Here is a 24810-nt window from a genome sequence, read left to right as displayed (position 1 = left end):
CAAATCACAAATCACTGAGCATAGCAATGAGTTAAGATTAACGATACCAACCCTAAATATCTATTCAAAAGATAAAATCCTATAAGTATAGTATGCATATTATAATTACACTATATTATTCATTGCCTTCAAGCATGAAAATTATTTAAGTACAATTAAATTGAAAATTAAATAAATTAATTGGAACAAGTAAATGCTAAAATAATAAAAGACATAAGGATTTTCAAAGACATCACGACAACAAATAAAATAATTAATTAAGTAGTAAAATGCTTTTATCAACAACATATAATATTATGTATGGCACGTCAAATATCTTTCTATGGTATTTTGGATTTAAATTTCAAATTTTGTTTTCTTATCAAACAATGGCTTCAAGGTACAATCGAACCACAATACTTCTAAAGCACAACTTTTAAATATCATTATCCTGACTGCAGCTGCAAGCGTATCTGCTAGAATCGCTCCACAGTCAACAAACTTGCCGTATTCAATTTGCGGCAGATAATATTAATTTGAAGCATCACAATGGCTGCTATGGAAATTGTGTCGATTCGAATCTCTTCCATACTACAATGGAAGAATGGAAAAATGGAAAAAGAAATTATTCAATTTCATGTCCAATAGGAAAATAAGATAATTGAAATGTACAACAATGAAAGTCTGCAAAGTTGATATTTAATTGTGTGCATGTGCATTTGTGCAGTAGGTAGCACACAATTGCAGATCTGATACTCGTACGCATGCAAATGTTGTTGACAACTGAAGTTGTTTATTGTATTGGCTTATTGTGCAAGAGAAAAGTAGGAAAAGCAAATAAATACGGGATGAAAATAATAAATAATTTCACTGAAAAACCAAACTGACACAGTGACAAAAGGTTAGACATATTTTTAATGCAAATAAACTGACGACAGTGCAAACAAAACGACAGACGGACGTAGGGATAGACAAAGTATCTGTCTGACATATGTGATATAATTTCTACATAAATTAACAGACAGAGAACATACGTAAGAGTTTGTTTACAGGCAAACATTGGCATTTTATTTACATTTTAAAAAGCGGAAATTTACAAATAAACACAAACGGAAATAGGTGAAGTGTGAATGTGTTAACTCACTTTAAATGAAATGCTAATAGAGAAGCGCTATAATGGAATACAATATTACTTAATTAAGTCCATTTGAAATGAAATAATAATCGAAAGGAAATGTATGAACTTAAAATAAAAATATTTTACAAATTTATGTATAATATATATTAGATTAACATATGTTTAGTTAATATAAATTCTAAACGCCACTGACTGTCTCAATATTAGAAAATTTTGAGCTAAAAAAAATCTAATTCGTAGTGTTATCTCCCCAGGAACTCGATTGTCTCTGAGCTAAATATTTTTAACCAAATGATCTCTTATCAGTATGGCTTCAAACCTGGCAAATCCAACCAGACCTTATCAGTGTGACTTCGAAGCAAATCCATCGACATATACCATATATTTGTCGATTTTAACACTACGACTAAAATCACTCTTTTCGCCGCTATATCTGAATTTGGTGTCCCAGCAAAACGTTTACGGCTTTTAAATTGACGTTAAATAGCACCACAAACTCTCTGAAAAATCTATGGTCCTCTACGCATTGACAACAAATACCGAATTAAATGAGATATCGATGAGTTTAATAAGCTACACCGTTATGTTGATATGGTACGATGCATTAAATTCAGCGTCTTCACTAAATTGGTCCTAAACAGTCAGTTGCATAGCCTCCAACAACGTTTACCAAAGACTCAGTTTAATAGTAACGATCAGTACCTGCTCATGTTTGACTCATCGTAGTCCATACATTTTTAAAATTTCACGATATATCCATAATTAAAATACTTCTATTATATTTATATCATTAAATGGAATTTTACTACAAAATTATTTGCAGAAATTTATTAATCTGCCATTGTAGTCAAATTATAAAAATAACAAGAATCAGAATTTATATATAGTAATCCTTTCATATAAGTAAATATTTTTCTGTATAAAAATATAAAAAACAAGATAAGGTTTAACTTAATTAATTTAAATTTGTTCTACTTAATATTTCCTTATTAACAGAAACTAAATTTGAATATTTTTTAATTATAACGTTTTAGTAAAACATTAAATATTCAAAAGTACAGAAATGCGACTTCATTAAATTTATTAATAAAAAAATATTAAAATACTACTGATGCAAAAAATTACAAAAAATATTGCTATTTAAAAAATTTTCTATAATTTTTTTTATAAGTAAAAATTTAGCGTATATTATGCCATACTTCTTTTCACTTTTCAAAATGATAAAGTATATAGTCGAACGGCTTTGTCCTGGTGACATAAAAACCAACGCCTTAACGCCAGCATCTGCTTTATCAATGCACCGTCAGCACAATCAAAAGATGCAAATGATAGTCTCAAATATGAATGGATGCAAATAAAATATATCTATGTGTATGTGTATGTATCTGTGTGCACTCGTATATGGTGCTGTATGGAATGTTCACTTGTTTAATATATGGTGACACACATGACTATTTACATATGTGCACTTAATCCCTAGCTAAAGCCGACTAAATATGAAAAAAAATTAAAAAAGACTTCAATCTTCCACTTACCAGAAAACATTAGTTCATAAGGATGAACCATAACATAGACACATAAAAGCGACAAATACTTAAAGCGTAATCTATAGAGGAATATTCATATGAATTTTCAACTGAGAATATTCGCTCATTAAATCAATTAAAACAGTGCAGTTTTGGAATTATAAAAATAAAAATATATTTTGCATTATTATATCTAATTTTGTTATCAGTAATTAGTAAATATGTGTATAGAAAAAATTAATTCTTAATTATATATTTCAGTAATTTTTAGTAATTTCTAATATTTATTAAAAGATTTTGAGTCATTCTTTAATAATTTAAAACATATTAACTTAATTAGTATTTATCTCAGACAGTCAAGAAGTAATTAAATAAATTTTTAAAATATACAATGTGTGCACTTAAGAATGTTTATAATCAAGAGAAAAATTTATTTGTTCTACTTATGTAGATACTTATTTATCTATCTATGTATATGAATACATTTTCTTTTTAAGAAAATCACTTTAAATATTTGTGCATCTTAGTCTTATTAAATCATTTTTTAACTTTTAGATAAACTATACTAATATTAGATATTCAACACCATAAACACGTTCTTAGCAAGAATTATTATTAAATACAATTATAAATATTATAAATTTTATAATATTATATATAATATAAATATGAATAAATATTAAATTATTATTATTATGTGAAGCTATTTGAGGCAGTGCACTTGAGCACTTTTACTATTTCTAACTCAAAGTATTTTCAAAACCGCTTTTTACGCCTTGACTGGATTATTGTTTATCACTTTGTCAGACTAAGCAATAATTGACTTCCGATCTGCCTACCTCCCCGAGGAGCCTTTAACTATTCTGATTGTAACCATTTGATTAAATGTATTATTAATATGAATACATATGGGAACATATTAAAAATCTGTAAAATAATTGTTTTTATTCAAAACGAATGATTTAAAATAAAAATCTTTATATTATTAACGATTAATAAACAATACTTTAAGATAATATTACAGAATAGTTATAACATTTGTCAAATGATAGCAAATGACAACCAATGCTTCTAAATTATCATAGATGCTAGACAACCGCATCCACTGCAAAAATTGTAAAATAAAGTAAAATGCATGTCTACCACTATTGGCAGAAACAAAATTATTTATACAATATGTCTTTTTTTATAGTTTTATATAATTTATTTAATTATATATAGTTTGAACCGCTACTGTCTTTGAATTATTTATGGAAAGTCAGCAGTTTAAATTGCGGTTAAATATTTACAACTAAATTGTCTGCGAAAGGATTTTTATCTTTTTCTGTTGCTCTTCTTAATTATGCAGGCAAAAAAATCTTTCAGAAAAATACAGTTCTAAAATTAATGCATGTTGGTCTTATTTAGATTCTTAATAATAGAAAAATCAGCCTTTATCATAATTTATGAAAAAATATATTTTTAAAAATGTTGCAAATAATTTTTTTAATTAAAATGTTTGCATTGTGTAAGTACATCATTAAGAATTAGTGACAATTTCACTCAGTGTTGTTACTTGAATAAAAACGTATTGTTCATTGGACATTTCAATGACATACCGGAGTATAAAAAAAGTAATTTCAACGATGATAAGACTACACTACATTATAGCCGTTTCGCATTATCCTTTTGAAAACTTAAAGTGTGTCCATACCCAAAGAAAAACAATTTTTAAAAAAATTTTGCCTCTTGAATTTTTGCCTTATCTACCTTATAGAGAACTTTTTATCAAAATGTAATTTGATGAAAGCTCAAAAAAGATAAAAAAGAAAGTATGGAAATAAGAAAAAGTTGAGGATGACGTTTTTGTTTCGTATGGAAAAAATACGATTTGAATTGATTTTAGTCTGAAAATTTAAAAATGTTTATAAAATGTTCACAAATCAATTTTTTGTTTAAAGTATTTTTTTAATCCATTTGTTTTATTACAATCTATCAGGTATGAATGACAATAATTAATATATATTAATATGAATCGTAATAATAGTTATTACAATCACAGGACTATGCCCAGTGACATATCCAAATATACTTAAAATAGAAGTGTGTGACCTACATATACATATCTAAAACGTCTCTCGATAAGCGTAATTCTTTATAATACGAGATATTTCTCCATTGATTGTCGGAACACTTAGTTGTTTATGCAGCTGTTCATTCGTTATATACCAAAGTGCATTTGTGGTCATTCATAGTATTTTAGATTGAAAACGCTAGATAATTTCCAGGTTTGAGTCTGCTGCATTACCCCATAATGGGGCTCCATAACTCCATATAGGTTTTAGTACAGTTTTGTATATAAACAGCTTATTGTTGAGTGACAGATTAGAATTTCTGTTGAGGAACCAAAATAAGTTTCGCAATTTGAGATCCAAAGCTTTACGCTTTTAAAGAATTAATAAAAGAAATATTAATTGAACTAATTTAATGTTTTTAGGCAACAACAATTAATGCTATAATTAATTTGACCATTTCCAGAACAATTCGTTTTAATATAAATTTTATGTTATGAATACGTATTCATTAAGCATTCTAAAATTTTTTATATCCACTTAATTTTAAAATCCATACAACCATCAACAGAATTATTTTACCACAAAAATCACATAAAAATTAGGATAAAAATTAAATTCCCATTAACAGCGATGTTATCCTTCTAAATGAGCAGCTGTGCTCACAATTAAAGCGTTTGCTCCTTTAATGTTAATTTTATACGAATGGCAAATGGCAGTTAATTCTTTATGACCTCCAGAATTACAAGCGCAATAATTGCTGAATTCAAGCTTCAAACTGTATTGGACATTTAAATGCAACTTTGAAGAATACTGAATAATAAAATGATTTTAATTTTAATCAAGATTTTATAACAAAACAAAGCACATACCAGTGAAGAAAATTAACAGATATTTTATGTTAAAATAATGAAGTTCACACAATAAATTTATTGTCGGAGGCGTATGAGTAACAAATGAAGAAACTTAAAGAGCCAATAAATTAACATAAAGTACAAATATCTGAAACTTATTTAAGAAAAAATACATTTCTTTTTAAAAAAAATATGTTTAAGAATATTTTGAAATTATATTCAAATTAGTTCAGTATGTAAAATAACATGGTGAAGAATTTCCTCTCTAAAACCGTCAGTATGCTCTATTAAAATATATATGAATTTATACTGCAATGACTTCATTACATTATACGTTATAATTATATTTATTCAAAAATGTTAATGTTTGCATGACAGTGACATTTGTATTTGCGCTTTAATAGCTTTTTTCATCTTGTCGAATAAATGTGATCATAAAAATTTCATTTAAATATTATTTTATTTTTATTCTGAATAAGCAAATTCAACAAATTAACATGAAATTTTAAATTTTTTCAAGTTTTATAATTTGAAGTTCATTCAGTGACTTAGAGTTACTATTTCCGGGATTACAATGAGTTGAACAGTTAAGAAAATTGTTTTCATTATTACTACAAACAGCATTTTTCCAAACTATTATATTATATATATTTTGAATATATTCCAAAAGGTATATCAAGCAATATTGCTACATTTGCATAGATATAGTGTTTTATGATGAAATGATCTCTTATTTGGTCATATTACATAACCTCGGAAACTTTTATTTAATATAAGTACCAAGACCTATTTGGTATTCGATAAAATAGTAGATACACACTAAAGAGATATTCAGTTCATGTAATTAATTCACGACCATTGTGAACCGGCTGAAATTTGATAATATGACAGTATAAGCATCCGGCAAAAACATTTGTAGAAGAACTCCTAGTCACAACTCTTGAACCTTCTGCTGAGCTTGTGATAGTACATGTGATTTTACTGCCGAACTGTGATCGATGCTTCGAACATTCTACGGTTACGCTCAGTGTTTTCTTTTAAAAATTTAACTAATGAAGTTCTTCCGAGTAAATCATAAATGAAACTAATTTATTAAAAATAAAAAATCGGCTGTGTAGGGATCGCAAAGCACTATGGTATAACCACTATACCATAACTAAGAACAAATTAAACCAAAGGTACATATGTGTTTATAATTTCCATAGTTAAAATGGACAGTGTCGACATCTAACTATAATTAATCTATTACTTTCAATTTTTATTATATTATAATTAAGAACACATTGCAGTTTTTCTAAATTTAATTTTTCACTTTCCTTTATACCAATGTATCTACACCACTGTCGTGTGTTGAGTTTTAATTTCACACTTCCATACCAAAATGCACACTTAAATTTTAGTTTATTTCACCGCGTATTTTTTAAGCTTGTGAATTCATTCTATAATTTTTCTGCATAATTTACAAATTTCATTACAACGCTGACATATTTAAACTAATAAAAAACCACCTCAACCTTTAAACTCACATGACAGTTTCTGTTATGCGCGATTGAAAATACAACAATAAAGCACATAAGTGCTTTGCGGTAGCGCCCAAGTTCATAGATGAGCTTCATAGATGCTTGCAACCACAACAAAAGGTCACATTCACTCACTTCAAGCAACCGAAAAAAAATTTATGTAATTTTCTTTTTAAATTTAGCGGTGCTTATTTTTTACGGTGTATTTCACTGTATATTTTTGTCATGTAAACGGTTTCATTAATTCTTTAAGGAACTTTTAAATTGGTGAGCGAAAATTTGATAATTTTACGATATTAGGTACGTTAAATGAACATATTTACTCTATTAGGTTGAATTTATTAAATGTTGAAACTAAGTTCACAAAGAAGATTTAAATGTAAACCGTGTGACTTTAAAAGATGACTTATTATTAATAAAGTTTAGAGACCCAATTAAAGTCTTATACGTACAGAAGTTTTCGAGTCCTTCCAATTTTATGTTATAAAATAGCTGTGTGAAATATAAGAGAACGTAGTAAATAATCTCCGTTGAACTTTACCTAACGCCGATCGTTTAATTTCGCTCCAGATTTTTCAATTAAATTGTAATTCTTCTCCAATTCATCTATTCTTTATGCTGTGTTAACAGCAGCACCTTTTGTTACATTGGATATTACATACTAAAACGTTTTAGGGATTTAGTCTGCAGGACGTCAACATTGGTAACGCACAATAACGCACAATGGCATGAGGTGTTTCCTAATCCCCATTCTTAGGGAAGGCTTCCAAAGATTTGCTTAGTTCTTGTCGGTCTGACGTGTAAATCAAATATTATATAGAATGTTACTATCTAAGCTACAGACATTTGGAACGTCTTCAATAACTCAGATGACTTGATAATACAGTAGGCAATCTTAACAAACTAAATATGTATGTGTGAATAGAGATTATAGAATGCTATTTGTTTAAAACTTTTTTTTGACCTTTTCTTTTTTTCTATTTTTTGTTTTTGATGTCTTTCCATAATGTTCATTATCGTTTTTTTAACATATCATATATTTTTACATTATTTAATTTGAAATAATTTTTTTCATTTTGAAACGTTGTATTGAAATTAATAACGAACAAACAAAAATATTTGCAGAATTGATAATACTATTAACTTTGGAAAAACATTTATTTTTATACGTTTTTATACATCAGTTATATTGTCAAATATAATAATAATTTTGTATAAAAAATCTTTAAAATATTAACCGCAATCAAACCACATTGAAAATTCTTTTCATATTAAATAATAATCAAATTATCGAAATTGAATTGCATTTTCATGCAAATATTTTTTAAACCGTGGTTTGGTGAAAAAAAGATATTCCCATACATATGTTCGCAGATTATGTGACAAAATTTTAAAAATTCCAATAAACGGATTTAATTTTATACTTCAATCCATTGAAATTTTTAATCAAGTTAAGTGCTACTCTTATGGTTTACCGTGGAACCATAAAAATAAAAATCATAATTTTAGAACTAATCCCAAAATAAGCTAACACAGCTAATTGTGTAATAAGCTTTATGTAATCCTCTTTTTATGTACTGCATTGAGTCCTGAAACATGCTGCACATGTTGCAAAGAAGGATATAATGCTTAAATAATTATTTGCCAGCTATTTAAAAGATATTAAAAATTTCGACCGGAATGCGCAAAAAATTCTGAGAAAAAGAACCAAACTAAGTGTTGATGAGAATGAGATTTTCTGTGTAAGAAGAGTAAATTATATGAATTATTTACAAAATAAATTAATTAAAAACTTTATAGAAAATTTGTAATTACTTCTTTTTCAACTCACTACGTTTGTGTTGGAGTCTGAAGCATTTTTACTTAATAGTATCTGTGACCATTTGATGATCCACTGTAATAAGAGCTGCGTTGAATTTTGATAATAAGTTATTCAGATGATTTTATAGAAGTATACTGTGTAGCTCAACAAATATATATTATATTTGATTGGAGAGAGTCCAATTCTGCATTAGTGTGCGCTTCCATAGAATCGAACAATTTCAGCGTTTTGTATTTGATATATTTTTGCATACTTTCGACTCTCAAGTCGTTGTGTATGTCTTCATTTTTGACATGGTATATACTACATTGTTCAAAAACTATACGTAACATAATAAAAAAAAATGCATTTTAAGCTATAAACATGGTTTTAATTTTTAGTATAGTCATCAGTATATCTCTTTGTTTTTATTCAGGACTAAGGTGTTTAACCAAAATTTTACTCATAAAAATAAAACCATAACTAATAAATGTTTGGCCTATTATTTCTTATTTTTATATGCAAAACTCAAACTCTATTTGGAGTCGAAGACTCAAATTAAATAAATTAAATATTATGTTAGTAAGACCAAGTCTGAACAATAGCAAACAGATAATTAACACTTTTTGTCTGATTTCATATAAAAAGTTTTGGCTCTCTTACATTTTCGAAATGTTCAGAAAGTGGCATTATGTTAAACGTATTCATTAGGATTTTCTACAAATCAACAAAATAAAAGCCTTGACTTTGTTACTTTTACTTTGACTTTTTGTTATTGAACAAAATTTTGTTATTCTGAATAGATTTTTCTAATTACATTTCCCTCAAGATACTATTTTTATATATCCTAATATACACACAGAAATGGCTCCTCACACATATGCCATTGTATTGGGCGCGTTTCCAATGGTCTGATTAAATTTTAAAAATAATTTTTGAATTTAAAAATACGCAGTTTCTTTTATTTTTTAAAATAATTTTTATCTTTTCTTTTTCTCTCATAAAATATTGTCGCATTTTTCGGTACATTAAATTAATGAGATATGGGAACAAACTCAACAGAATGCTTTTGCAGACATTTAAAGATCGCCATTGACTTTTGAAATTGGGCGTTAAATTTTTTTTTTTCATATAAGTGTCTTTTCAAATGTTTTTTCGCGTTTTTTTTTTTTATAAAAGTTTTTATAAAAATTGTTTAATCTAATTTTATTGTCTGTGTAACGTATTAATTATAAGGTTTTAAGGTTATTAACCATTTAAAATTTTTGTAAAAATATATTCAAAGTCTTTAAAAATTCCAATTAATACATTTTATCAATTTTATTTAATAATAAATTATTTCAAATTGATTAAATTAACAATTTTAATTAAAAATTTAAAAACTGAATGCATTTAAAATAATGTTTGCTATAAAAATAAATGTAAAATTCTGTTTTGTCTAAAAACCAAATTCCACAAACTTAGAACTCAACAGACTATCATTACTTAATTTGTACCGCACATATATCAAACAGTCATATAACTCTGCTCAGCACTCTACAATCAACATCAAACACACTTAAGCCACATTAATTCATTTCGTCTATATTTACATGTAAAGTACTATGCAAGCCATTTGTTAACAGCCAGAAATTAACAACAATGTAAGTTCCGACAATTGTTTTAATATTTAAAAAACTTCTAAGTTTTACCCAGTAACACCAGATACATATTTATCATGAGTACACAAAATCCTCAACATCATATACTAAACCAATTAAGCCAGACTTTGATAATGCGCGCAGTCAGTGCTCAAGTTATCCCAAACATTATATATTTATGCATTATAACTATTATGTGGGAAATAATAGCCACTGTAATTTAGATAATCTACTGTGCTAACACCAGATATCTTAATCGACTGTTTTAAAGAACATGAAGACGTTGGATTGTTTTCTTGTATTCCGAAGTCCGAAGTCTGCTGTTGATCAGCTTTGGTCATTCGCAGAGAACGTATTTTAGAGACTCCATTATCCAATATTGTTAAGAAGTCTATTTGAGATTACGTCGGATATGCTGATTAATCGTTTATTTTATCTTTGATCTTTATAGCTTACAGTTCAAATACATTTGGTGTATGTATAATAATACCACAAAACAATCGGAAAATATAAGAATTTAATGAAATTTCTCTAACTTAACTTCTCAACTTAAGATGAAGTTTAAATTGATTGTTGCAACACTTTCTTGTGAAGCAAACAGACAGATGTTACATCTTCATTCACACTTCCTTACAATCGCAATGCACGTGGCAGTGTATTTATTTGAACTACAATTTAGTGAATTCCACAATCACAAAGTGGATTACACAGACACCTAGGATTATTCAGAACATTGTAACACATTGAAGACTTAGTCAAATACTCTCGAGGGATTTAATTAGCAAATAACTGGCAAGTGACTTTGCAGAAGGACTGACAAATTAGCTAAAATGAGAAATTTGCATTTTTGCTGAAATTAAAAAATCAAAAGTAAATTGCAGGACTTTTATCTCAACAACGAAATAAGGCAGTCTACTTACATTGTCCATATTTGTTACCTGCTGTAGTCGTGTTTCAAAAACTTTGACAATGCCATTCAGCATATATTAAAAGCGGAAAAGTAAGGAGAAGGACATCTTCATTTGACTAATTGAATTACATGTTCTTACCTACTAAGTTGTCGCTTTAAAAAATCTTTGTTTCAAAGTAAATTAATTCATAGAAAAATTAAAAAGTAATTTCTTTTCAGAAGTGATAATTATAATTAAAATTTATAGTTAGACAATAAAAACGTATTCTTTGAGATATTTGTAGCTTTCATTAGATCTGAGTTGCGTCTTACTTTAAATATTTAATAAAAAGTATTTGTGTCTATTTTTAGAATATCACGACCTATTATTGCAAGTCTGGCAAATTTTACATATATATAAGTAAATGTTCCTGTGGTACCACAATGGGCTATCATTTAAGCTCAAGTGCGCTTTTTGGAAACAAGGCCGCCACTCCAACCTACTTACTTACCTAAATAAATATTGATTTTAATCGATAATGCTTATATTTTACTAAATTAACTTTGCTGTGAGACACCATACATAGAAAGATATCTGAAATATAAGTACCAATAATATAGTAAGCAAGAATGGATGTGGTGGCGACCTTATCTGATAAGCAGATTCAGTAAAATATAGAAGAAGAGTAAGCAGTCAACAATATCTCAGCAGATATTGAAATAATTGCAGTATTTCTCAATTAGATTCACTTGGTTTGCTCAGCATCATATGTGAGAGAACTTTATTCCGATGGCTCAATTTATATGTTTAACCAAGCTGTCATTTCTCAAGATTAAGACATCTCCAGATATTTCAAAAAAATTTCTTTGTTTTTATTGTTTTTAAGTTTTTATAAAATTAAGTCCTTCTTGACAAACTGCAACTATTTTCTACTAAACGGCGTGAGGCGATGGCGCAAGGTTTTATCATATATTCTGCTATCAATACATCTTTAAAGGTGGGCATATCGTGGGTAAAGATGGTGTGCAGAAAATACCGCTAAATATTGACTTGTGGAAAAACTGCATTAACAGAAAATATTTTATATATCATCTTTTATTTTTACATAAAATAATTTATCCTTTATTATATATGATGTTGTGCTTTTAATAAATTATTTACAAATATTTAATAATTAAATATTTTTAATAATATTTAATAATATAATATTATATTTAAGAAATATTAAAAATATTAAAAAAATATATATATATATTATTATAAAATATATTAGATATTTTTAAGTAAGCATTCCATGAATAAAGTTAAGTGGAAAGAAAAAAAATGTTTAATATTATTAGTAAAACCATTACGATAAAATAAGATTAAAATTATAAGTGCTGATTCTTTTGTATCAAAGTAGGTATACATCAGATATTCTTATCAGTATCTATACTTCATTTCTGAAATATTGTATTGTCTTATTTAACTGACTTATCAATAACAGTTATTTAATTTTCATTACTTCTTTTAAATATTTACTTTTACATTTACTCTTAATATTATTATCCTAAATACGTACATTGTTGATGTGTGAAATTTTTAATTAAAAATTTCTTTACATTTTCTTTATTAAAACCACGTCATGGTTCTTCCTCTGTGCCACAATATAAGCTTTACTCACAGATTTTATTAATTTCTCGGTATATTATTTTCCAATACAAATTGTACGCAGAGCCGCCATACATCTACCTTCGGCTGCCTCGCAACTCAGTGCTTTCAATTAAACTCCTTCAGTGAAGCGTTTATTACTTCCATTTTTCTCATAATGCTACTTTCCTTGTAACTTGAATTTAAAATTGCGTCAAAAATAAATTTCGGTAAAGCAGCAGATTTACTTATGCTGCACGGAGAATTATTGAAAGCAAGTGCAACGGAGCATATGGTATATGCATAGGTATATACCAGTACGCCGTAATGTATGCAACGAAAAGTAGCAGAACGTTAAAATTTGCGCATTTTAAATGCAACTTAATTCAGTCTCGTATTAAAAGTTGCACGTACTCACACGCAGTGAGACGAGCACGTTTACTTGTGGTGTTAAAATTATTGGTACTAGCGCTATCAAAATTTGTTGTTCTCCCTCGCAGATGCTGTTACCTGGTAGCAGACCTGGTTGATCTGGCATATGCTGAGTGTTGTTGCTTTTAAAATTTAAAGCTGTGCAATGTTTGGGAACGAAACTTAACATTGAAATATTGGCAGATTAATTTTGTAATGGAAGCACGATTACTGTAATCAATTTGATTAGACTTGATTTCATTGTTGAAATTGAATGAATATAGTATTTTGAAAAAATTTCGTTTAAATAACTGATTAACAATGAAAATGCTTTAAAAATACTTTAAATAATATGCAATTATTTGCTTTAACAACCCACTAATAGTTCACGCCAAAATTCATTGTGAGAAACTTCATAGGGAACTATTGCAACTGAATGACAACTTCGGTTTCGCAAGTTTTCTTGCCTAATTGCACTCGAAACGCTAAATAAATTTGATGTGTGGCAATTCTGGGAATGTTAGATACAAACGCATTTATGCATAGAAGCATACTAAATTGTATACTTATATATGTAAATACTTCCCCAACATTTTAGTTTAACTCCATTCCAAACCATAAAGTTCAGCGTTCATGTTGGCACTTAAGTCTCTGGTAACTTGCTGAGTAAATTGTGCGTGCAGAAATGAAATTCACATTCACTCAAATACATTTGCATATGTGCAAAATATTTTCAGTAATATAAATACAATCAGATAATATAGTTTATTCAGAAAAGATATTTTTAAATCAAACTTTTTTTGTTATAATCAAAAGTTTTACAAAATTGCATCTTACATCTGAATTTCGAGCTAACATCAGAAGTGCATGGAGTCTCAAGCTTTTGCTTGTACTTAGAATATATCTATACACTTATCAATACTATCTAACGATACCGACAGTTTTAACAAGCAAAACTTTGATTTGTAGTACAGAAAAAATGACATCGAAAAATATCGAAATAGAAGTTCATTTAACAGAAACTAATTCAAGACTTCCAAGAAGAAAATACTTAAAAAAAATGTAGTATTATTAAATATTTTTATATATGTTGTGCAGAAGTAGTGGCTTTTTAACCTGGCGGTTATCCTAGATATACTACCAATCCCAACTTATTTCAATTAAAATTCACTTTTCTATCAGAGACTTCCGCTGTGTTTACACTGGCTAGACTTTGGCAAGATTTTTGTATACGTTCTCACTTTTTCACCAACCAAATTCAAAAATAACACGTATTCGATATCAAACCAAAAAATCTTCCCGAATTCTAGGTAATGCAGATTCCGTGATAGTTGCGGACCAACTTATTTCACAATCATGATACGTTTTGTAGAATTGTATGGCTTATCTAGACTTTTTAGGATTCTCCGCTGGCCAGAAATTTCTATGTTAGGATATGCCTCAATGCTGACGTTTTTGTTTTGATCCGCAAGGCAGTATAAGATTAGTTTATAACACAAAATCTCGCCCATGATCGCAATGATTTGATTTATTTTTATTTGAATACTTAAGGTTTCTCTTTTCGTGATCTATACAATCAACCCTCATACTTTAAACACAATTTCCATTGATTTATTTCTAACTTTTTTAAATACAAGTTAATTATATAAAGAGCAGTTAGAACCGATGAATCTCTTGGTTGTTACTTTTTAACCCTGTCTTTATATTTCTGCTACTTCTGTACTGAATGGTTCCAATGAACTTGCACTTTATTCTAGATTATTAGTTTAATATAATTTATTTAGAAAACTTTGTTTTGATGCGGTCAATTCTGAAAAGAAATGCAGAGAAAAACTAATTAACGCAATACCAATTAACATTTTATTTTAAAAATGATCAATAAACATCATCTACTATGACTGAGTAATTAAGCAATTGTAATAAAATGATAATAAAAACACAAATAATTGCTTTAATAAAATAAAATAAAATAAAATAAAATAAAATAAAATAAAATAAAATAAAATAAAATAAAATAAAATAAAATTAAATAAAATAAAAATAAAATTAAATTAAATTAATAAAATAAAATTAAATAAAATAAAATAAAATAAAATAAAAATAAAATAAAATAAATAATAAAATAAAATAAAAATAAAAATAAAAATAAAATAAAATAAAATAAAATAAAATAAAATAAAATAAAATAAAATAAAATAAAATAAAATAAAAAAATAAAAATAAAATAAAATAAAATAAAATAAAATAAAATAAAATAAAATAAAATAAAATAAAATAAAATAAAAATGATCTATAGATTGAAACATATCCCTTGACTGCATTGAATAATTCAATTGAACTTCATATGTCTTTTTACCTTTCGAGGTAGAAGTTTATATAACTGTTGTTATTAAACAAATTAACAATCTGTTATCTATCCATTTTAAATTACGTCAAAACAACACTCTTCATTTAAGAATAATTTTAAAAAATTTTATTTTTAATTATAAATTTTAATTAGAAATAACAACCGCCAATTAAATTTAAAATTCGACTAAAAACTGTTGCACTTTTCTCGAAATTTTTACATATTTTCTTTTCATTTAGTTAATGCCATGTCTTAGTCAATCAATAGAAATATTTAAATATTAAATAATTATTTTCTCAACACTTCCATTAATCAATAAATACCATGTCAGTACAAATTTACATCGAAAACGTCAATTATCACACTGCAATTCGTACAAAACGCTGAGTATCTTTTAAATGACAGCCACCAAATTTGTAAGAAATTAGCGATACTAAGTGGAACTTGGGAAAGAGCTTAAGTTGCATTAAAATTACTTAAGATACACACTATGACAACCAAATCATTTGTTGGGGAGTGCGAAGAGTATTTCAAATTACTGACAAACTACAAACCACATTTCACATTTACGCTGGGTTTGCATTTCGCAGATGCATGGCCTGCATCAAGAGCATTCGGCATACGTCAAATGCATTAATTAAGTCAATTATGAAATTTATTGACAAATTCAACTGCAAAGATAAATTTACTCAAAACTCACGTATTTGCGATAATTTGCACTTAAAATATTCCATGCAAAATAAAAGAGCAGCCACAAAAAACAATGCTTGATTGGCATATATCAAATATCAAAAATCAAAAATCAAATAAAATTATTATTAACATTATTATTAAACTATTTAAAAATACTCAAAGTATTTAAGCAGAAATAATTAAAATAATTCAATTAACTGCTATTAAAAAGTATTTAATGTATTTATTATATTATCAGTCGAAATGAGACTCAATGAGATGGCTTTTAATTGCATTTTAATTAAAATGAATTACATAAATAATTATTTTTTTTTTTATATATTTCAGTACTTGAACCGACCTTTCCATATCGTGATGTGACCATAAAACGCGGCGTTGATGCAAACGAACAGTTTGAAATACTCAGCGAAGTTGGCAGGTTTGAAATAATTTTAAACATCGTTTTGATGCAAAATGATTTGCAAGAAATTATTTACTTAATCTTTAATCTTTTAGAGGGAAGTTCGGCACAGTCTACAAATGCAAAGAGAAGTGCAGTGGCCTTAAATTAGCCGCAAAGTTTGTGCCCATTCCTAAGCGTGAAGACAAACGAAATGTGGAGCGTGAAGTAGAAATAATGAATTCCCTACAGCATCACTTGATAATACAGCTCTACGCCGCGTTCGAGTACCAGAAGATGATGTGTGTTGTGCTGGAATTGTAAGTCAAATAATTAACAAAAAAAAATTTTTCACTTCTATAGATAGAATTATCCACACCTATTTAACACAAACAGAGAGAGCTCAGCTAACTGAGCATTTCAACCACTGAAAATTATTATTCAATCTAATTAAAATTCATTGGATCGATTCCATAGAGGTTTATGTGATAAATTAGACATACTCGAAATAGATTAATGGCAAGTCAACGTTATTGTAACATGAAAAACGAAGACTTTATTCCTAGTAATCTTGTTGGTATAATTAAATGACCTTGACCTACATATTATTCATTGTTTTTAGTTACAATTTTACACAGGTAAAATAAGTAAATATATATTTTATTAACAAATCGTTAATGTATTAAATTTTATCAAAGCAATTTTATAACAGGATTTTCAAAGTCAGGGCTATTCAAACTAGATGCGATCGCGGCCCAATACAAATCACTGAACAGATTAAAGGTTCATAAATTCATAGCTTCATAACTAAGAAATTTATAGTTGTTTTCGACAAAAATAGATATACGGCTATAATGTTAAATTTCTCAATTCAAATTCATTTATTTGGTGTTCACTTAAAATGAAATAATTTAGTTTTATTATTGCACCAAAAAAAAATTTGCGTAATTGTAGTAGATTAAAATAGTATTAGATGTCGCGGATCGCACAAATATTACCCGTGGGTCGCATATGACCCGCGGTCCGTGATTTGGACAGCCCTGCTCTAAGTCATTATGACGATTTAGCAATCAGTTTACTTACCAAGTTACTGAGTGGACTCGGAGGTGTGACCTCAAAGCCGATTTCGACTAGGCTTATAGTTTTTATTGTTTAGAGTCTAAAAACGCAATGTATAAAAAGGAAAACAAATAAATATATTATTTAAAATGTGTGTTAAATATTCTAAAATATATGAATTTTATTAAGTAATAACCTTAAAAATATATATATCATCCACTAAATATAGTTACTAATTAAAAATTCTATTTGATCTGTAGAGTTGAAGGTGGTGAACTTTTCGATCGTGTGGTCGACGATGAATTTGTACTTACAGAACGAGTATGTGTAGTCATCATTCGACAAGTTTGTGAAGCTATGGAGTTCATACATCGAAACAATATACTTCATTTGGATCTCAAGCCAGAAAATATATTATGCCTCACTCAAGAGGGCAATCGCATTAAAATAATAGACTTTGGCTTGGCACGAAAATTTGATCCTGACAAAAGGTTGCAAGTAAGTAAATAAAATAATTCTGTATCATTTATAATTCTACTGTAATATAATATTTTCTTAATTAATTTATTCATTAATTTATTTAAAAAATCAGTTTATACTTTTAAACTGCTTTCTGTTTTAAGCATAGCATATATTTAAGTATATTTTCTACTATTCGTACACTTAATGTTACTTTAATTTGCGGTATTGTTGATATGTATCTGATACAACCGCAGTACTTGGGAGTACAGTTAAGCATAGTTACTTGTTTCTTCAAAATTAAAGTTCATTAGCAATAAAAACCGAATTAAATTTTAACTTGGAAACATTTGAACACGCAAACAAACAGACAGACAGACGGAAAGACAGACAATTATATGTCGAATTACTTCTTGAAACGAGCTGTTAATATGCTTTTTTAATTACAGCTTTTTCTGTTTTTAATTTGTTTATTTTCCTTTACAGATTCTTTTCGGTACTCCCGAATTCGTCGCTCCGGAGGTTGTGAATTTCGATTGTATCTCATACGGCACGGATATGTGGAGCGTCGGTGTTATTTGCTACGTGCTGTAAGTACCCATGTACCCATGTTATTCCATACAATCTGTTTTATTTACGCTTTTATAATTAGAAATTTCTTCTAAAATTGAAATATAAATGCACCAAAGAAATAGGGTGTGAATATTAAATGAGAAGATATGCGAATTATAAGATTGTGTGCATGTGTCCTTTTTAACTAAATTAAAATCTTAAGAAACTACTAAAATATTGTGTATAGATACTTTAATTTTCAATTAAATCACTTCTCTTCTAAATTCAGTTACTTAACATATCTCAAGGTATGGAAGATTAGGTGCTTCAACGACTGTTATTAGTTTCTGCATAGCAAAGTTACTTACGTTTTAATTTAGTCATTTTATCTAATTTTTTGTTTTTAGTATTCAAGTTCTTGTCCCAATTAAAATAATTTTAATAAAAGAGAGTGCAATTTCTTTTACAGAACACTCTTTGTATACAAATTAAGGAATTTCTCTTTTATTAGAGAAGAATTTCATTAAGTTAATTTCTAAGCATTTATTTTTCTTTTATTTTTCCCAAATGCACATTTGCCAATTACGTGAACAATATCTTAACAACAATGATGCTGCCACTGGTGTTGCAACAATTACAAAAAAAACACAACAATTCCAAACAACAATGCCAACAACAACAACGACGACGACGTCAACGACAACATTAAAATTGCAATAACAGTATTTCAGGACTTTCACCATTTATGGGCGAAACAGACATAGAAACAATGGCAAATGTAACAATTGCCAAATATGATTTTGAGGATGAATCCTTTAGTAATGTTTCCCCTGAGTGCTTGGATTTCATAGCAAAATTATTAGTAAAAGACTTAAGGTAAGCATTAATTGTAAAAAAATAATTCTCAATTCTATGTAGTATTTGTATCTTCAATGTACCTACGTACTTATTCAAATTTATATAAATTAAAAATATTTTTAATTAAAAGATGAAAAAATCCTCAACATCATTTATTTTAGTAAAGTAATTAAGTCAGACATTGAAACTGTCCTCATTACAAAGTGGGCTGGCTTACTTCTGAATTTCATATTTTGGTTTTATTGAAGTGGAACTTAAGAATAAAGTGCTAGCTACCTGCAATATAAATGTATACACAAAAAAGTGCTACTTAACTGCACAAAGAATTTAGAATAAATATTAAAAAATTTTAATGTGTAACCTGTGTAAATATTTTTAACTTTTTAAATTTTAAATATAGTTTTATATATTATATTCAATATGAAAAAATAAATATAATATAAATATCATTTATATATGAATTAAATATTATTTTGTAAGAAAATAAATAAATGCAACAACGATTAATATTCCTATCTATAGCATACGTTTAACGGCCGCACAATGTTTGGAGCACACATGGTTACAACGTAGACCCAAAACAAGTCCTAAACTGTCACCGAAAGCAACAAATATATCAGCAACAAAACTTAAGGCTCCCACTCCATCTCCAATACTAGAACAAAATGATTCGGAAGATGATGAAGAGGAAAGTGAGCATGAAAATAACGTTGAAAATTTAGTTGAAGAATGTAGCGATTTAATGGCAGAATCCAATATCAATGAAACTATAGATGAGGTAATTACATTTTTTAATCATTTCAAATACGTTTATATTATTATAGGTGCTATTGATTAAGATGAGCAAGTGAATTATAATTGATTTTTATATAAAATTATATTTAAAAAATAATTAAACTTGGACATAAAAATTTTAACTTATTTCTAAGAAAATGATGCTAATATCTTAGTAGAGAAACTCGATTATTTCAATTATAGGATTGGTTTGAGTAAGCTACATTAAACAATTGATTATAATCACGATACTATTAGGACATTAACTGTTCCATCATGATACTTTTACAGTAGGATATATTTCGCTCATCCCTATTTCTTATTTTGATTTTTTAAGGAATTTTGTTAACTTCTCTATTGCGGTGTTAACAAGAAACATAACATATGTACCGCATTCTATCGCATTCCTATATATTATATTCATAAAGTTCTAAGAACAGAACAGTGATATAGTACGCTGTTCTTCCTCCTCGTAAGTTCTTCAACCTAGACAAGGCAGTTTCAATAAAGGTCAATTAATTGGGCTCATGGATTGTTATTTATTTCATTACTTAGTTCTTTATTTATTATTTAGTTTAATTATTTAGTTTGTCATTATCTTCAAAAGAAGAATGTTTATAATTTAGGTTTTTGTGATTGCTTCAGACTTTTATTGAAACTGTCTTGTCAATGAGGAAGAAGAACGTGTAACAACTTACTTTTTTACTGTCCTGTTCTTAGAACTTTAAGAATCAGTAATTACTGACTCAATTAGTGTAGCAGTCCTCTTAAATCTGTTTTTTTGTGAATATGCCTTATACTCCGTTCTACTAAGTAAAAGTAAGAGACTGTCTATATAATAGAAGACCGATGATTTTATTTTAATAGTAACAGCAAATCTTTAAAGTATTTTTTCTAGTTTCTGCGAAAACTAATGTGAAAATATATCAAATTTATAATATTAACGTTTTATATAAAATTTAGCAATCCAGTTTTAAATTGCTATAGCTAAAGGATATGCAAATATTGAAAGTCCTTTACTTCGGTTTACTATTCCAGCTTCATACAACAAATATATTGTATTCACTTTCACTTTATTCTCATAGCTGAAATTCTATGAGTTTTCGTTATTTGTTTTCCTTCATTTCACAAACTATTTAACTCAATTTTTCCGCGAAAATGCAACAAAGGATATGCTTTAGATATTTACGAGGATATTTAAATTTTAAAATGCCACCACAACAATGAGAGGCAATGGCGGAATGGCGGAATGGCGGCGGAGTAACTTTACTGAAATAAATTAATCCGCTTAAATGCAGTGGCAACAGTTCAGTTCTAATTAAATTTTCCCTTCTTCGCTATTTAATTTGTTGTTAAAAGAATTGCTTTAACTGCTTACGGAGACAGTGGAGGAGGTTGCAAATTTTAATATATAAAATAAAATATTAACCAACAATTTTATTTTTTATTAAATTAATTTTTTAATTTCATTTTAATATTAAGTTTGAAGGATTGTTTTTTCAAAACTTACTGAAGCACCCCCTGAAAAGCACTTCAACTACGCTCCTTTTTAAGAGATGTGAACAGGACCAAGTTTTGTGGAAATTTAATAAACTTCCTTATATGTAGCCAATTTGAGTAGCTCCAGTGTAACTGCTTCACAATTACCCATTTTCTACCTAAATAATTGCAACTTTCGCATGAAATATTTTCATAATTGTTAAAGTATTTTATGAAAAAAATTCTAAATTAAAAGAAATTTCATCGTGGAAACCAAAATTAATTTCTAAATTAAATTCGTGATGAAGCGAGTGCTGATATTCCTATTCTAAGAAACTGAATAATGCTTGAGTTAATTTTATTTAAGCAATTACTCTCACTTATATATATTATTAATAAATTTTATTTATTTTATTTTATTTTTAATCTAAAATACACAAAGTAATAATTGATTATTCCTCCCTCTTCTAATGTTAACGGATTTGTTCTGTTGACTTTTTATAAACTTTATTGGCTATTTTTCACTTTTTTTATTTCATTTAAAACAACATAGTACACATAGCATATAGTATTATTTTAATATGCTTTAGAATATTTCTTATAGACAATATTGGTTTTTCTAAAAATAATAGCAGTTTGTCTGTACTATCATTGTGCTTTCTCATGCCTTCAAAATAATATATAACGTAAATAATTACGAATTGTCATCGACTTCTATTAAATATAAGTCTGTTCTCTGTTCTCCACATAACAGAACTGGGTCTGTTCTGTAACCACATAATCACATATGAATGCCAATTGATGTTAAAAATTATTGTCAGATAAACATTTACAATATATAAAATATCGCCCTACTTATATTAATCTAGTGTGCACATTCTTCTCTTGAATGAACAGAGCTGGAACAAAAAAGATAGATGCAACGTTTAAAATAATAACTTTATGTTATATCCATTATTCTGAAAACTTAGTCCTGCAAAATAAAGTTTACCATACATATTATAAAGTTAAAGTACATTCTATAAATTTCCTTACAATTAGACTTGTTTTAAGTTCTTTCCTATATTTGCACCTAAAACTTTCATTATCGGTTTTTTAAATGCCTTTTGTAGATAATATAGGTACTATCACTAAAACTTATCACTATTTTTTCTTTTTTTTCTTTTTTTTCTTTTTTTTTACAAAATAGACAAAAGAATTGGACACGACAAAAGACAATCTTAAGAACTTCATAGAGCGTTGGGAGGAACATCCCAACAGCCCGTATGTGTTCGATGTAGAAGCCAATGTCATTGCGCCACTGAGCGAGACACCATACAAGAAACCACATGCAGCCGACAGCGTAACATCCTCACGAGGTAGGTACTATCGTAGAGCCCAAAGAGAACAACAACAACAGCAACAACAACAACAATTAATACTTGGCAAATAGTTTAAGAATTTTATTTAATTTTTAAGTACTTTTCTTAACGCTCAAAGTGTGACTAATCTTTACTTTACTACTTTTTTATTGTATTGAAATAAGTGTTGTTGTGTAGGAATGCAATCTTGTTTATTTAATTTTTTCGTTTTGTTTTAATTTAATTGTTGTATTTATTTTTAACACTGACAGTCTATTTTATTATAGTTTATGTATTAATTAATAAGCCTGAATTTTTACTGTGATAAGCAAACCAAAGAAACGAAGCAGAAATAATAAATGAAAGAAACAATAAGAAAGGATATAATATTAAAATACAGATATTAAAAATATAAAATTTATTACTTCTTATTTTTTTTAATATTTTATAAAGCATGTTGAATTTACACATCTCTCGTTAACGATCTTATCTTATCCTATCTAGAGTGGTTTTCACGATCACGAGTAACGTCCTCGGTAACCGACGGTTAACTTATTCTTTATGTAATGCATTTATATTAAATACAGAAGCTGGCGACTTCTGCTTGTCATGGCTTGCTGTTGTAGCCAGCGACGGTGGCTTCATCGTATATTGGATAAAGCACTACGAACCGAAAACATCAAAATGCATTTATTCGATTTGATGTATTACTAGTTTACCCGGTTACCGAAATTGTTAATCGAAATTGTGAACGCTACTTATATCAAGTACTTTAATTCTTCCATCTACATTTGAATACTTTGAACGGATAGATGTATACTGAAGACTATGATTCTATGTATATCGATATATCTTCCAGATATAAAAACACTATAAACCGTGATATACACATTATAGGAATACGGTTTTATTAATATCGCTTTACTTAAATTTTTTCCAATGTACAAGATCTACAATACATACTGTATTCCATTTTATTTTATTAAAAGTTTACAGTACTTTCAAAGTTTATAAGACTTTTTTGAATGAAATCTTCACTTTTGGTTAAGAAAACTTACCTTGGAGCACTGTTAACTCCTAGAAGCTCCTTTTCATTAGATTTTGTTTTATATTTACTGTATGTAATGCGTGAATGTTACGTATTTAAATCCTAATATACTCATATTTTTAAATTTAATGAAATCCTTAGAGTGTTGAACTTTGCAAAGAGTGTTATATAGAATTTTCTATACATTTCTTTAACACATTCTACTCTTGTCTCTTGCAAAGAAAATCAGTGAAACTAAAAGATAATCTTGATATGAAGGAGCATTGATTGCAAATAGCCGCTTAGAGCAAGGATATGTTCTACTTTTCACTTTCAGCTTTTAAACAATATGTATAGATACATTTGCAGTATTTAGATACTTTTGTATTTTATAACTTGTACAT

At 27.7% G+C, this 24810-nt stretch overlaps 1 protein-coding gene across 1 annotated transcript in view; it reads left to right on the top strand.

The window, feature by feature from the left end:
- The window catches only part of LOC119679178 (death-associated protein kinase related-like), a 35755-nt gene that overhangs the window by 8302 nt on the left and 2643 nt on the right, over positions 1 to 24810 (top strand). Inside the window, exons 2-8 of the mRNA XM_038091383.1 lie at positions 16807 to 16897; positions 16975 to 17178; positions 18178 to 18415; positions 18863 to 18966; positions 19652 to 19804; positions 20309 to 20564; positions 23229 to 23397. Of these exons, the coding sequence (XP_037947311.1) occupies positions 16807 to 16897; positions 16975 to 17178; positions 18178 to 18415; positions 18863 to 18966; positions 19652 to 19804; positions 20309 to 20564; positions 23229 to 23397 (1215 nt within the window). The remainder of the gene's footprint in view (positions 1 to 16806; positions 16898 to 16974; positions 17179 to 18177; positions 18416 to 18862; positions 18967 to 19651; positions 19805 to 20308; positions 20565 to 23228; positions 23398 to 24810) is intronic.

This window comes from Teleopsis dalmanni, chromosome 2 (genome assembly GCF_002237135.1).
Source record: "Teleopsis dalmanni isolate 2A chromosome 2, ASM223713v2, whole genome shotgun sequence".
NCBI classification, from domain to species: Eukaryota; Metazoa; Arthropoda; class Insecta; order Diptera; family Diopsidae; genus Teleopsis; species Teleopsis dalmanni.
Note: the sequence above shows the minus strand (reverse complement) of the source record. Positions and strands in the feature narration are given on the sequence as shown.